The following is a 16795-nucleotide window of genomic DNA, read 5'->3' on the forward strand; positions in this document are numbered from 1 at the left end:
GGTTATACTGTGGTCAAACACATGCCCTACAATAATAGTTTTGACTTGCCCCACTATTATACAGTAACTCCTCTGCTTTTGATATATTAATAATGCAAGCATTTCTGATGTGCAAATAAAATTCAGTAGGACACCTTAACATAATATGTGTCATGAGTTAATAACATGTTCCCTTTTCACACATCTTCACATCCAGTGGTTAAAAGAATAGAATTACATTTTACTACAGCTGTCCAGAGGCATCCTAAAATGGCAGAATATAAATGCAATACATAAAGAAATAAATAAATTTTGGGAATTATATTACTATAGTGTAGTGTACATGATATAATGCAATATAAATTAAATATAATGTAAATAATTTTATTCTTTATAAAGATACAATAAACATATAATTATATATTTACCAATCAGTGAGAGAAAGTTGCTACGGTAATAGCTGACAGGAGTTCAGGAAAGAAGAGGTGGAAAAGTTGACAAGCGATAATAAAAAGGAAATCCATTAAACTCACAAGCAAACATAACAATTAATTAAATATTTGTTTTAAATTATAAAAACAAACAAGGAAACACACAAAACTTAATTTCACCATGTAAACTTAATTATAACCCTTATAGTTTAAAGGAAAAGATTCAATCATTGCTTCATTTAATCAGCTCTTTTTCCGCGTTAATAAGAATGTCAAAAATAAAAAGGAAAACCAGTTAAGAAACTGATTTAGAATACTATAAATATTGTTGCTAGAATTTTTCATATTTTGTAGTCTACCTTCCATGGGCTTTGACTCTTGAAAATAATATTTCCTCCACTTCAAGTAGTGCCAACATTTTTCTTTCCTGACACCATGGAAATCCGGAGCAGATTTTCTTTCTCACAATATAGAGGGGTGGAAGGGGCCAGCCAGTCCTTGCAATTACCAGTTCAGGTAACCAGATGTAAAATAACATCCAGTTCACCGGAATCTGTCCGAACCGGCTGAATCCCACCTCTGGGCACAATGTCCTCTCTTCCCACCTCCAGGCAGCAACAGCAGCAGCAGCAGCAAGGGGTATTGTTAAAGGGAAACATGGGAAGGTACAGAAGAAGCCTGTCTAAATCCTGAATTTCATTGTCCCTTTCAAAATTGAGAGTTACTTACTTGTTTATTTTTTTTTATTTAAAAAGTTTTACAAATACATTTTCTCCCCAGTTTCCCCCCCCCCCCAAGCCCCCCATATCCTCCCTAGCCCTCCCCTTTTCCCCCCCTGGACTTCCACAATATAAAATCCTAATCGAAAAATACATTTTATAAAACTTAAACCCCTCCACCCCCTATATACTATTTATACCTTCATAAAACTCTATTAATTTGTCCCTACATAATACATTCATTCAGCTAAAAGCTATCTAATATTTCTTAATTCGGTATTGATTCTGCACATAATCTATCCACTTTTTCGACTCCCATACATAAGTCTCTTGAGTTCGGTCTTTTAAATATGCTGAAATCTTCGCCATCTCCGCAAAACTAGCCATCTTCAAAGTCCATTCTTCAATAGTGGGCATAGCTTCATTTTTCCAATATTGACCTATCAGTAATCTCGCTGCTGTCACCATATACAATATCAACTTTGTTTCGCCCAATGTAAAACCCTTAACTATACCCAATAAAAACAATTGTGGAGAAAACTGAAGTTTTTTCTTCAAAACATTTTGCATAACCCACCAAATTTTTATCCAAAAAGCCTTCACTTTCTTACAAGTCCACCACATATGGTAATATGTGGCATCTAAGCAATCACATCTCCAGCATTTTGGTTGAACATTAGGATACATACACGATAACTTCTTAGGATCTAGGTGCCACCTATAAAACATTTTATAAAAATTTTCCCTCAAATTCTGCGACTGTGTGAATTTAACATTCTGGACCCATATTTTTTCCCATGTTTCCAACATCACTGGTTCTGCAAAATTTTGTGCCCACTTTATCATACAATCTTTAACCAATTCATTTTCCAAGTCCCTTTCTAGCAAAACATTATAAACCCTCTTAATATGCATTGGACCTTTCTCTTTTATATGTCTAACCAATTCTTCTTCATGCATCATTATACCAGTTTTTTTATCTTCTTTCCATCTCAGTTGAAGTTGATTATACTGTAACCAAGTTAAGTTAATCCCTTCTTCCAACAGCATTTCTAATGTCTTTAATTGCAATCTGCCCCCTTACTTGTTTATTTTTTGAGGTGCCAGTAGTTGCAATCATGACAACAGGGGGCAGTATGCGGTCACTGACTGCATGCTTTGGAAGTCTCCGAGGTCTTCAGAAGCTCAATCTCCTAGACTGTGCTACATACATGAGTGGATTGTCGGGCACAACCTGGTAAGGACATTAAGGCATATTTGATGCTAGAAAAATAAACGTTGTTCAGTCTCTGTGCTCTATAATTACTTGGGTAGGACATGAAATTACTGACCTACTTGAGAAATAAGTCTATGACTTGCTGCTTTGTTTAAAAAAAGAACCTGCTTTCATTTTAATTTTATTTGAATTAAGAAAAGAGATCCATTTGAGATCTGGGGATATAAATGTGCCAAGGAGATTTGGGGCTGAAATGTATATTGAGCAAAATCCTTTTTGATCTAATTAGCTGCCTACAATTAATTGTAAGAATTCAATAGAAGCTCTGTATTGATAAATACAACAGGTAGTCCTTTTTTATGACCTTTCTGATGCGGTTATTAAGTGAATCTGGCTCCCTCCATTGACCTTGTTTGCCAAAAGCACCCTGGGAAAGTTGCAAATAGCAGTCAAGTGGACCTGGGATGTTGCAACTATTATAAATACATACCAGGTTTTTTGTTGTTGTTGTTGTTTTTTATATTATTTCTATACCGCCCTTCTCCTGCGGGACTCAGGGCGGTGTACAGCCGAGATAAAACATAGCATATAAAATTTAAAAAAACACTTTAAAAAACAATTAAATAATTTTGGCCCAAGTTTAAAACAACCCAATTAAAACCAAATTCAATTAAAAACTGAGAGGATGGGATCAAGCCAGCCTGGCTAGATGGAATAAGTGTGTTGTCAGGGCCCGACGAAAAGTCCGGAGTTTTGGCCAGTTGCCAAGCATTCAAATTCTGATCATGTGACATGCAGGATGCTGCAATGATCATGTGTGGTCATAAGTAACTTTTTTCAGCAGTGTCATAACTTTGAATAATCATTAAACAAATGATCATAATATACAATATACAAGGACTACCTGTATATTGGACTTCAATTCCCATAACTCCTGACTACACTGGTTCCGCTGGCTGACTCTAACATGGATTCCTTTGTTTGGAATATAATTATATTATAATAGGGGAGCTGTTGCTTTAATGGGGTATCTTAAAGGAATCTTGTGGGATATTTGATATTTAATCCAACCAGATATTGTTTATAGTCTTGAAATATTTTTCTTAGGATCATGGCAAAGTTGTACAAAGATGCGCACTGGTCAAGAAAGAATCTAGATGAAAAAATCAATGAGGCTAAAAGACATGTAACCAAGAGCAAACTGAATGTTTTTTCCATGGAGCGTTTGAAGTATTACAACAGGCAATTGCGACATCGGAAACAAGAAGGACAAAAAATATCCTCCATAGATCTGTGGGGTCTCCTTATTGAATATACATTGAATGACGGGGTAGAGTACTTTTTTTAATAATATGATTTGAAACTACTGGTTCTTAGGCATATTCTGTATGACTTTGAATTCTAAGAAGCCTTGCCCATTGTTTTTCTCCTGCAAGCAGATCAATGTTCGGCTGTATGGTATAGATAACGTTTGCTGTTCCTAGAATCATGGACTGTAAGGATTGCAGGGTACCTTGGAGATCATCTAATCTAAACCTTGTCCAGTGCAGAAGGTGGATATCCAGTTTCTTTTTAAACACTTCCAAGAACAGATAGTCCACCAGGCAGTCTGGTCCATCGCTAAACAATTCTTACCATTAGGAAAGATTTTCTGATGTCCAAGTGAAATCTACTTCTTTATAATTTTAACCAGTTATTTCCTGTCCTGTCCTCTGGAACATGTCAATCCTTCAGATGCTTGAAAACAACTATCACATATTTCCATGGTCTTCCCTTTTTCAAACTAACTACCATATTTTTCGGAGTATAAGACGCATCAGAGTATAAGACGCACCTACCTATTTTGATGAGGAAAAGAAAAAAAAAAGAAATCTCCCTCTGCCTCTGAGCAATTTTGCCTCATTGCAGCAAACATCTAACAACTGTTTACTTTCATTTTCGTTTTCAGCATAGCTTGATTAGCACAAGGGAAAAAAATCTGCTCCAGCAATTTACCTCTTTGCAGCAAGCAGCAGAACCTGTGCAAAACAGCTGCGAGCAAATCAGCTGAGTCAGGAGGCCGATCCAATCAACTTGTGCTAATTAGGCTGTGCTGAAGTTGAAAGGAGCTGCTTTTTCTTGCTGTTTGCTTGCAAGGAGGTAACTGCTGCGAGGCAGAGGCCAAAGAGTGGGGACCAGTGGGTGGGTGGGGATACATTCGGTGTATAAGACACACCTAAATTTTCACCCCCTTTTAGGGGGAAAAAAGGTGTGTCTTATACTTTGAAAAATACGGTATATCCAGTGCCTCCAGTCATTTCTCATGATTTTTTTTTCCCTTTCAAGCTTCTTATCGTCTTGTTTCTTTTACTCCAATGTATTAATATTCTTCTTATATTACATACATATTCTAAGTGCAGTCTGACCAATGCAGAATATAGAAGAACGATGACATCTTTTGATGTTGACAACGGATGGTATTCACTTACCTTCGCTACTGGTTCACAAATGTGAGCGCACATGCTTCCTCCACACATGCTCAGAGCCTTCTGCACATGCACAGAGGGTCAAAAACGGGATGTGATGATCACGCGATCCAGATAGAACCGGCTGAATTTCATCACTGATGTTGACACTATATTTCTGTTGATGCTGCCCAGGAAGCATTTGCTTCAGTCTGCTAGCTTATGTTTAATTGTAAATAACTGCAATCCATCAAGGTATACAGGTCCTTTGGATGGATATGTAGTCTTTGTTTAGTGACTACAAGTAGTTCCAGAGAAATGTTCAATAAATGTTGCAACTGCCTTGGATAGTGACCGTTCACAAATACAGTAGTAATAAACAAGAATAAATCATTTTCTGACCAGTGCACCCATTCACATCATCATAAGCCTTCAGTGCAAAACTGATTAAGATCAGGTCAGTTTCACTCAGCAGCTGTTGGGGGGGGGATTTAATCAGTTAATCAAGGTCACAGAGCAGAGCACAGGTCAGGCACAGGACTCTTTATGAGAGAGTTTTAACTGAATGAGACAGGTAGCCAGGGCAGTTGCTAAATGAGGACCACCTATACTGCTCAATGCTGCCTCTCTGATTTTCCTACTCAGTTGTAGGACTTTGCATTTGTCCCTATTGACATGCTAATTTTTGCTCACAGTTTGGCATTCTTAGTGTCTTCTTGAAATTTAATACCACCCTTATGGTCTTTTCTGTTTTATTTCTGTTTGTCTGTAAATTTGATAATCCTGTTATCTAATCCCTCATATAAGTAATTCATAAATGTGTTGAGCAGTACAGAAATTAGAAAGTCAAAGGACAAGAAATCAAGGACAAAATAGAAAGAAAAGAAATACAAAGTGCAAGAAAAAAATATTTAAAGAAGTGACTCCCAGTTTCCATGCAACAAGTACAGACAAATATAATATTTCCCCACTCCCTATAAATTTCATATACTTCACCACTTCCCATAACACTCCCTCCATTTGCAAATTCAAAAATTGTTATCATTTTAGTCCAAATGTTGACAAAAAATCCATAAATTTAAAGTATCTCCAAAATTTTTATAGAAATATTTCTTATTTTAACCCTGATCAAACAAGTGATTTTATATTAATTTTCTTCTAACAATCATGGTCTTTAAACCATTGTGTAGCTATTGTAGGATTGAATCTCCATCTCAAAAATTTCATCCTGGCTTTAGAAACTGTCTTTTGTAAGTCCAGTAATAGGCCTTTGCCCAGGTCATCTCTAGGCTTATCATTTGTATTTCCACTGTCATATCTGTCATTTCCACTGTTTTATAATCCAAAATTTCTTTATTTTCCATTGTTTCCATTAGTTTGACTTTGTTTCTCCTCTTCATCCTGTTGGTCTTCTATCTATCTATCTATCTATCTATCTATCTATCTATCTATCTATCCACCACACATTATTCTCTTTCACATCTTTTTTTCCTTTACAGTCTTTTTTAAAACTGCATTTTGAAATACAGAGTTTATTGTTGCACTTGAGCTATAAATTCCTTCCCCAATTCTTCAAATATCCTTTGAAATGTCTTATGTATCATACTGTTATCTGTCATTTTATAAATTTCATTGCTCTTCTTTTAGTTCATTAATCCCTCCCCCCAGTGGTGGGATTCAAGTAATTTAACAACGGTTCTCTGCCCTAATGATTTCTACCAACAACCAGTTCACCAAACAGCTCAGAAAGTTAACAACCGGTTTTCCCGAAGTAGTGCGAACTGGCTGAATCCCCCCACTGCCTCCCCCCCCACTCAGGTTTCTTTATTTTTAAATTTTAAACCAATCATCTCTTTCTTGATAGATTAAACAAGTTGTGTTTACATGAAGATAATAATTTGTTTATTTCAAAATTTAGCAAAAATCCTAATATTCTAAAATAATCTGGTCTCTTAATACATTTATATCTTTCTTGAATTAAATTCTTATTTAGCTTTTTGCTATTTATTTTACATTCTTTAAGCTCTCTATTGCAATGAAGATTTACTCAGCAGATAGTTTTCTAAACTTGTTGATTGAAAGACCTCTTGTAACTTTAAAATGGTTAGAAAGCCAATAATGCTTAAATGTTCCACCAGGGTTGAGAGCTTTGTAGTTTCTCCCAGCATTCTAGCCCATGGGTTGACTGCTGTCCTGATGTCTCCTTGCAAGGAGCTTCTGTCTGAAGCACAAGCCCATATTGTCGTCTCCCCTCCTTCAGAAACATCTGGTTCAATTTTCTCATAGAATTGTCCCATTCTATGCTTTGAAGATTAAGATTACAGGGTATTCCAGTGGCATTTCTCTTGGAAACCTAATTAATATTTGGATGTCAACATTTGCAACATAAACAATTTCAGAACAGGTTATATATACTTTTATTACAAAAAAATAATTTATTTTCTATCATTAATTCGTTTTATATTTCCTTTTAAAATACAGAAAGACAACCATAAACTTTCTGATCAACAACAAGCAGTGAATGAGGGGCAGAATCCTTTCCCTATTTACACTGCCATCAATGTAAAGGAGAAGTACAGCTGTATGGATTTCAAGGGTAATACCAAATTTAAAGTGACAATACCAAGAGATCTTTGATTAGCTAGATATAGATTTCTTGATACTTTGATGAAACAGGCAGGGAAAATAAATTGCATATTAGTAATCTCAGATTGAAAGCCACCTCCTGGCCCTTGGATGCAAATGTGTCTTAGTATATTAAATCCAAAGAAAGTATGGTCATGGGTATTTTAATGATTCATTGTAATATTTTATTGCTTGTTTATAGTTTTACTGTTACACTGTGGATCTTTTAATTTTTGTTTACAAGCCTCCATGACTCTGATGACGTATAAATCCAATAAATAATAAATGATGAGTATGATAAATAGCAATAGTACTTAGACTTATATACTGCTTCACAGCCCTCTCTAACTGGTTTCCAGAGTCAGCATATTGCCCCCAATAATCTGGGTTCTCATTTTACCCACCTCAGAAGGATGGAAGGCTGAGTCAACCTTGAGCCTGGTGAGATTTGAACTGCCAAATTGCAGGCAGCTGGCAGTCAGCAGAAGTAGCCTCTAACCACTGCGCCACCACGGCTCTTCATATATATACTGATAATTAGATGTAGACATAGTTTTATAATAATACACAAGATTAGTCTAATAGTCTGAAATCCTCAGCTGGAGTCTGCTGTACTTGTTTAATCCAGGCTAAGAAATAGAGGCTGGTGCACAATTGCTCAGTAGATGGTCAGTGATGAGACTGCTTTTGCATTTGGGGCATCCCAACATTTGGGGCATCCCAGTTTTAGAACCAAATAAAATATGACATTGTGTTATTAATCCTTCATCTTTAATTGAATAAATAGCAGCTGCAAAAATAATAAATAGCAAACTGTTTATAGCTGGGCCATGTCTCTTCCATGCTCCCAAATAAATATTTAAGACCACACAATTACTTGTGTTATTACATTTAAATCTGTCATGTCTCTATCCTTTTGACTGTATGTACGCACCCATACTGTTGGCAAACATTAAAACAGGTTTTTCACCGATGTTGGGTGTTTTTTCAACCTATGGCCTATGGCCTTGAGTTGTCTTACATTTTTAGATTGAATTTTTGAACCAATACAAATAACAGCAATTCAGAACGAACCTCATATATGCCACATCATTTAAGCCTTTATTAAAGAAAAACACTATAATTAAAACAGAATAAACAATATTAACAAAAAAGGGGAGGAAAAACACAGAAAAGTTCAGGGGGAAAAAACCCTGTTGTTATATGCAGATACCTCATCTTACCTAATACAGGAGATAATGTACTGAGGAAGATCTTGCTTTTATTTGTGTGACTGTAATTTTTTTTTTATAGAATGGATGGAATTCACACCTTACGAAGTGGGAATACTAAAATATGGAGCTTTTGTTCAGACTGAAGATTTTGGTAGTGAATTCTTTATGGGGCATCTAATGAAAAAGCTACCAGAGACTCGGATGTCTTATTTGCAAGGTAACAAATGACAGGTTTGTACTTTATAGTAAACTAACAATTTTAATTTAAAAAGTAAAACATAGTTGAAAATTGGAATGTACTGTAATTCCATCCAAATATTCAATAATAATCATTATACAACTGTTCAAGTGAGCCTTAACATAAAGCAAATGCTCGCATGAAGTTTTCACATTCATATTAAGAAGACATCTTAATGAGTGGCTCAAAGTCACAAAATAGAGTGTGAGCTTTTCAGTTCTACAGAACTCTTCCTCAACCAAGATAAAACACCCATCAATAACTACAATGATCGTAGTGGTATCTGGAGGAAATATGTAGTGGTATATTAAGGAAATATTAGTAAACCGCACACAGAATTAAAAAGAGAAAATAATTTGATTGTACCGTGATAGTTTTCTACTGGCTCCAAGAATTGCTTAATGATTACTGAGATGGGAAAGGAAACCAAAAAAATACATTTTTGTACATTCTTCTGGGCAGGCATGTGGAGCAGCTTATTTTCCTTTAATCTGCTGTATATCTGGAATATAAGTCACAGTTCCGAGGATTTTTGGCACAAATGGACTCAAGATCAAATTGTGAATATTGGTAGGTTGTTCTCATACCACTCTTATTTCTTGTTACTAATGGAGTTTTTTTGGGTGTGTGTGTGTGTGTGTATGTGTATAATATTTGGTTTATTCAGAGAAAGTTAAAATACAAACTGCCCCAAAAAATTTAAAAAGACAAAAGAATAAAAAAACACAGCAAACAAGCCATTAAAAAGAAAAAGTGTCTTTTAAAAAAGACTAACACATATACACATAATATCCTCCCTAGTTAAATGCTGATTAATGTAATTCAGCAGTGTTAATTTCCTACCCCTTGCAAAACAGGCCAAAAAACATTTGAAAATGTTTACAGATTGTTAACCTGTCATCTATATACTACATTAATAACAATGAATATAGCAATAACAATAACAAACTAAATAATAAACATATTATATAAAAATAATACAAATTATTAATAATCATAAAAGAAAGGCAAAATTGAAATTCCAGTGTCCTCTGTTAACAAACTGTTTTTGTAATCCACTCATAGAAAATTTACCATGGCTTCAATCCCAAATCATCCCAAATATTAACCCTACTTGGTTCCGGATCAAATATCCCAATTTGTTTCTTAATACCATCTCTTATCAACTGCTGATTGATTGAATACAATAAGTATGTTACTGATGTTTTTAAACTATATGTATACAATACAGAAAAAAACCCTCAGAAACCATAAAATATTGCACTGATAAAGGAATTTTCAGTTCCTATGACATATAATTTACTGCATAGTTAGATAAATGAAATAGTCCATGGCTGAACAAGGCTTATTTTTAAAATTGGTGCTACCATCACATTGAATTTATTTTCTTCTTGATGATTAAATATTTACATAAATTACAGTAGTCCTCGATGTATGACCACAATGGAGCCCAAAATTTCTGTTGCTAAGAAAGAGAAAGACAGTTTTGCTCCATTTTCTTGCCACAGTTATTAAGTGAATCACTGCAGTTAGTAACTTAGTTACATGGTTGTTAAGTGAATCTGGCTTTCCCATTGACTATCTTCATCAGAAGGTCACAAAAGGTGATCACATGACCCCAGCACATTGCAACCATCATAAATACATGCCAGTTGCCAAGCATCCAAATTCTGATAACCCGATGGGGAGGCTGCAAGTGTTGTAAATGTGAAAAGGGATCAGAAGTCACTTTTTTCTGTGCCATTGTAACTTTGGACAGTCACTAAACGAATGTTTGTAGGTCGAGGACTATCTTTACTTTTGCAAAGGATTAAAAATCTAACCCAAATGTAGACAAATAACATGTTTCTTTCATCATAATTTTTTTTCTGTAGATGAAGAGCCTCATTTAACTATGGAAACACATGAGCAGAAGACACATCTCTACACCCCAGCTGGACCGCTATCCTGTGCTTTTAGAGATGTCCTAACAGATCGCTTATCGGTTGCCCAATACCACAATTTCATCAAAGGTCTCCAGCTAGACAATCGTTACCTTGAGAATGAAAACTTCTGTAGATGGAAAGGTAATTTCATTGGTTTCTTAAATAAGTATTTTAATCCAAGAATAGATTCAGTAAATTAGCTGAACTTCCATGATGTCTAAAAGTTAAGAAGGGCTGGGCCCAGTTAGTACTTTAAATTAGAAACTCCTGAAAATAACAAGTGGCTATTCACCAGGAAGGTGAAAATAAATATTCAGAAAGATGGCAATAGCAGAGCACTTCTGCATTGTTGACATGAAATCACAATTTGTGTGTTGGTGAAGCTTTCATGCCTTAAGCCACAGTAGCTGCAGGTAGGCCTTGACTTACAACAATTCATTTAGTGACTGTTCAAAATTAACAATGGCACTGAAAAAAGTGACTTATGAACATATTTTTCACATTTACGACCATTGCAGCATCCCCATGGTCATATGATCAAAATTCAGATGCTTGACTCGTGTTTATGTTGGTTGCAGTGTCCATGGGTCGTATTTTATGTATTGTATCGTATGTTACCTTTTGTAACCTTTTGACTAGCAAAGTCAATGGGGAAGCTAGATTCACTTAGCAAACATGTTACTAATTTAGCAACAATAGTGTTTCACTTAACAACTGTGACAAGAAAAGTCGTAAAATGGGGCAAAATTCACTTAATAACTGTCTCACTTAGCAACAGACATTTTGGGATCAATTGTGGTCGTAAATCAAGGACTACCTATATAGATTAAATGGGCCGTAGCATGACTCTGCCTTTAATCAGGATCAACATATATATTTTCAGTTCACTCTGAAGCTGAAAAAACAAGTAGAGTGAACTGAAAATATATATGTTCAACTTTAAAGCTAAAAAAACAAGTAAAGTATTTCTGGTTTAGTTATGCCCCAAACACACATACATGGTGAGATTCATGAACCACAGAGTATAAAATCCAAATTATTATTTAAATAAATAATCTGCATGTCTTTTCAAGCAGCAGATTCCAGCAATTCAGTACATATAAGGGCTGCTTGAAAATCTAATCAGAACCAACTTTTCATTTGTGGCAATTTTTATCCAACCTGGCAATTTTCGGACGCTGGAGGTGGGATTTGTTTGGGCAATTTCAAACCATGACACATTACAAGAATTTGGGCTTCTTCTTATTTTTTTTTTAGACACTGTCCTGGACTCTTCTTCACCCAATCAGTTAACACAAACAGAAGAATATTTGTCTCTGGAAGATACTGGATTCTTCATCAACACCAGCTCTGCTCCTCTGCTGAGACCAGAAAGAAAAGTGGATGTTATCCTACATTTAAATTACAGTGCAGGATCACAGTCACGGGTGAGAATTTTTTTTTTTTTTAATTTGATTTATATGCCGCCCTTCTCCGAAGACTCAGGGCGGCTTACAATGTGCTCAGCAATAGCCTTCATCCTTTTGTATATTTATACAAAGTCAGCTTATTGCCCCCACAAACTGGGTCCTCATTTCACCTACCTTAGAAAGGATGGAAGGCTGAGTCAACCTTGAGCCTTGGCGAGATTCGAACCCTGCAGTAATTGCAGGCAGCTGGTCTTAATAAGCTTAATAACAGGGTGCCTTAAACCCTTGTACTACCAAGGCTCTTTCTTTTGAACTCTTGTTTCTTCATCCTATTTTTCAGTAGGGATTCTCTGTTTTCATTCACTTATTTTTTTTTCTTTTCAATATTTCAACATTTATTGAATATTTTTTAAATAAACTGAAAACTAGACAAATACTAGAAAAGAAACAGAAAATAAGGAAGAATGGTGAATGTAAAAATAAAATAGAAAAAGAAAAAAAGGGGGGGGAGAAAAGATGATATAGAAGCAGTTTCTGATCTCTTGGACAGTGGTTATGCATTTGTATTTCACTCTCTGTCTAAAGTGACATCATACTTTCCTTCTTTCCATAAGCTATCCTTTCTAATCTTCAAACCCATAAATCACAAATTACTCGTATATAAAAACAATCTTCCATGCTCCTTTTCTAATTGACTGGCCATTGATCCCAGCAAGAAAAGTTCAGGTTTCAGTTGAATATTGATTGTTAAAACTCTTTGTACCATTGTATGCATATAAGCATTTCTGGCTTTTTTTAAAAAAAGTCCACCAAATATGAAAAAAAAAATCTCTATGTTGTCCATATTTTCAACGTAAATTTGAAGAATCTTTATGTATTCTAGATAATTTTTTTTGAGTCATATACCAATGGTATGTTTCATAACCAGTTTTCTTTAGAATACAACTTTCAAGACTAAACAGCAAGCTGCAAAATTCAATTTCAAACCAGGCAATCCAAATCTCCCCATTCCTTTGCATCTTAAAATATTTTATATTTAACTCTGGGTTTTTTCCCTTGACATACAAGCTTAAATATATATTGCTGCCATTGCTTAATGGATACATCAGTTATTATAAACGGTATTGTTTGAAGCAAAATCATTATTCTTGGCAATAGAAACTCTCCCCAACAATGACAATTGTAATTTCTCCCAATTTAACATGTCCTTCTTGATTTCATTACATGACTGAACATAATCTGGTACAACAATTATTCAATTATTCTAGTGTTGCTAGACTGCAGGGGGCAGTGCTCATCTTGGTTTCAAGGTGATTGAATCAGCACTGTCTGAAGATATTTCCATGGTCATGTGACCAACATGACATCATAGAGCGCCATTATCTTCCTATCAAAGTGGTACCTATTTATCTTCTCACATTCACATCGTCTCAAACTGCTAGATTGGCAGGAGCTGGGTGAGGACAAGAGCTCATCCTGTCATATGATGCTTGGGTCTCAAACCTGGGCTGCTGGCTTTCCAGCCAATAAGCCCAGTGTCTTCACTGCTGAGCCACAATGCCACCCGTTAGTCATAGTGACACACAGGTATTTCACTTTTTTTCTTGATTTGAAAACCATTTTTTCGATCAATTCTGTTTGTTTTTTCCATTTTCACATTCTTTGTTAACATCTTCCTCTTTTGTTTATTAATTTTAAAACCAGCTAACTCTTCCCCCCCAAAGTTCTTTAATATTTCCTTTAATATTTCAATTCCTTCCAGTGGGTCTTCCAAAATTATCACCAGGTCACCAGCAAGCATAACTTATATATTTCTCCATATCTGCATTCCAGTAATTCTATCATCTCATCTTATATTTCTGTTCAATATTTCCAAAGATAAAATAAAAAGCAATGGTGACAAGGGACATCTCTGTCTAGTTCCTTTCTATATCTCACAGGAGTTTGTTAATTTTCCATTAACAGTTATCTGTATCTTTTGTGAGGTATAAATCAATTTTAGCCATTTGTTAAAATTCCTGTCAATGTCCATATCTTCCAAAATTTTAAACCAAAAAGTGCAGTTCAAACAGAGAAAGAGTTTTCTGCATCAAAAAAAAATCAATGTTTGATGCTTATTCAATACATCCGATACATTTCTGAATTTGTCCTTCAGCTGTATTTTAGGTAGATCTCCCTTCCACACTGATCTTATTGAATAAAGTTCTATAAAACTATCTTCATTCTCTCAGCTAAAATCATTGTGAGCAATTTATAATGATTATTCAGTAATGATCTTGGGTGATAATTATTTTAGTGAAGTTAAATCTTGACCTTCTGGCTGTTAATGCTATATTAGCTACCATCTGGAGACATGATGCTCACCTAGCAGTTCAAAAGCATGCAAATGCAGGTAGGTTAATAGGTACCACTTCAGTGGGAAAGTAACAGCATTCAGTGAGCCTTTGGTGCATAGTCATGCTGGCCACATGACCACAGAAATTGTCTTCAAACAATGCTGGCTCCCTCAGCCAAGAAACAGAGATGAGCACCAAGAGTCCAAATTTGCTTCCATAGAGGGGTTGCTTGCACGATTCTAATCTTTGTAGATGTAGATAAAGCATGGCATTTGAATATATTTTCCAAGGGTTCATGATTGTTCTATTAATACTAGTATACAGCATATTTGTTGCCTCCTTGTTCCTTTACTGTTGATGGTTGATCCTAAAAGACAGAAGCTATCTACCACTCTGATACCTTTATTATCAGTTTCAGGGCATGTTGTTCTACCTACTGTATTGTCATTAGTTGGTCTTCTCTATAATTAATTTTAGTTTCATTTTTTCACTGTGCTTATTGACATTTATTACTGGAGCTTGCAGATTTCCAGTGATAATGGTAGCATCCTCATCATAACACAGATTATTGATATTTCTTCTTCCAATTTTGTACCACACTTCTCTTGTTCTAATCCATCTTCCCCTTAATATATATTCAGCATATAGGTTGAATAAAAAAAGGGGGAGAGTATACAGTCATGTCATACTTCTTACCAAACCTGGAACCAATCTTCTTCATCATGTCCTATCAATACTGTGGCTTCCTGACTTTTATATAAGTTTCCCACGAGGACAACGAGATACTCTGGGATTTCTATTCTTCTGAGCCCTTTCCATCGCTTGACACGACTGATACAATCAAAGGCATATCTATAATCAATGAAGTATATTGATTTATTTAGGTATTCTTTGACTTTCTCAATTATCCAGCATACATCAGCAATAATGTCTCATGTTCCTCAGTCTTGAGTTGTGGTGGCACAGGGGTTAGAATGCAGTATTGCTGGCTAATTCAGTTCACCGCAGAGGTGGTATTCAGCTGGTTCGCACTGGTTCGCGCAAACCGTTGGTGGAAATTTAGCCAAGGTTGCCGAACCGGTAGCGATGGTCAGCTGGCCACACCCCTGAACTGGTCCCCGGTCGCCACTCACTCACCCTGCCTGCCATGTTCGTCGCCGCCATATTCTTAGCACACGCACATCCCATTGCCTTGCAAATTCAATGGGATGCTCATGCGCAAAGAACATGGTGGCAGCAATAGCAGCTTTTTCTGCAATCTCCGGTACTTTTCAGCAGCCTGCAGCCTGCAGCCAGTCACCGCAGCCGCAAAGTGGCTCTCAAAGAAGCGGTGACTGGGAGGCTTCTTTGCCAGCCGCTTTCCAGCAGCAGCGGCTGGCTGGGGGATGCTGAAAACTCTGGTCAGCTTGCCTTCCGGACCCTGGACCAGCTGCCGCAGAAGATAAGCAGCCCAAAAAAAGAGGCAGTGGTGGGGGAGGAAGCGGGGCTAGGGCCGGGGCCACTAAAGGAGGGAAAATGGGGGCGACTGGTGAAGGGAGGGTGGGGATAGATAGGTTGAAATTCCAAAAAAATTTCTACCTTTTCCTGTGGGTGTGGCTAGGTGGGGGAGTCATGCGTGAGTGATGTCAAGTTGGCCACACCCACTCAGTCACATGCCCCCCACCTAGCCACGCCCACGGAACCAGTAGTGAAAATTTTTGAAACCCATCACTAGTTCACTGCCAGGAGTTTGCTCCTCACCAGGCTCAAGGTTGATTCAGACTTCCATCCTTCCAAGGTCAGTAAAATGAGGACCCAGATTGTTGGGGGCAATATACTGACTCTGTACAGCCCGCTTAGAGAGGGCTGTAAAGCACTATGAAGCAGTATATAAGTCTAAGTGCTATTGCTATTGCTATTGCTTTTCTAAAGCCAGATTTAACAACACATCCATGCACTAATTATTATATTTACTTTTTTAAAAATCTAGCCCCTGGAGCAATCATGCAACTACTATGCAGATCAAGGAATCCCATTTCCCAAAGTTGTCCTGAAGGATGATGACAAACATCTGAAGGAATGCTATTTATTTGAAGATACTGAGAATCCAGCAGCACCAATATTATTGTTTTTCCCACAAGTTAATGATACTTTTCGCTACTATAAAGCCCCAGGTATTTCAATGTTGTAATTATTTTTTATTATTAATGTAGCCCAGCAAGGTTATTAATGTACACACTACATTTCTAGTATAGCAATGGTTAAGAGTGATGAAACAAA

At 36.3% G+C, this 16795-nt stretch overlaps 1 protein-coding gene across 1 annotated transcript in view; it reads left to right on the forward strand.

Annotated features, from left to right (window-relative positions):
* The window catches only part of LOC139311366 (cytosolic phospholipase A2 epsilon-like), a 40779-nt gene that overhangs the window by 22712 nt on the left and 1272 nt on the right, over positions 1 to 16795 (forward strand). The window contains exons 13-20 of the mRNA XM_070935791.1: positions 2230 to 2366; positions 3453 to 3675; positions 7271 to 7385; positions 8708 to 8845; positions 9329 to 9436; positions 10741 to 10932; positions 12049 to 12218; positions 16506 to 16689. Of these exons, the coding sequence (XP_070791892.1) occupies positions 2230 to 2366; positions 3453 to 3675; positions 7271 to 7385; positions 8708 to 8845; positions 9329 to 9436; positions 10741 to 10932; positions 12049 to 12218; positions 16506 to 16689 (1267 nt within the window). The remainder of the gene's footprint in view (positions 1 to 2229; positions 2367 to 3452; positions 3676 to 7270; positions 7386 to 8707; positions 8846 to 9328; positions 9437 to 10740; positions 10933 to 12048; positions 12219 to 16505; positions 16690 to 16795) is intronic.

Source organism: Pituophis catenifer, unplaced genomic scaffold (assembly GCF_029215685.1).
Source record: "Pituophis catenifer annectens isolate HBS135680 unplaced genomic scaffold, rPitCat1.0.hap2 SCAF_1, whole genome shotgun sequence".
Lineage (NCBI taxonomy): Eukaryota > Metazoa > Chordata > Lepidosauria > Squamata > Colubridae > Pituophis > Pituophis catenifer.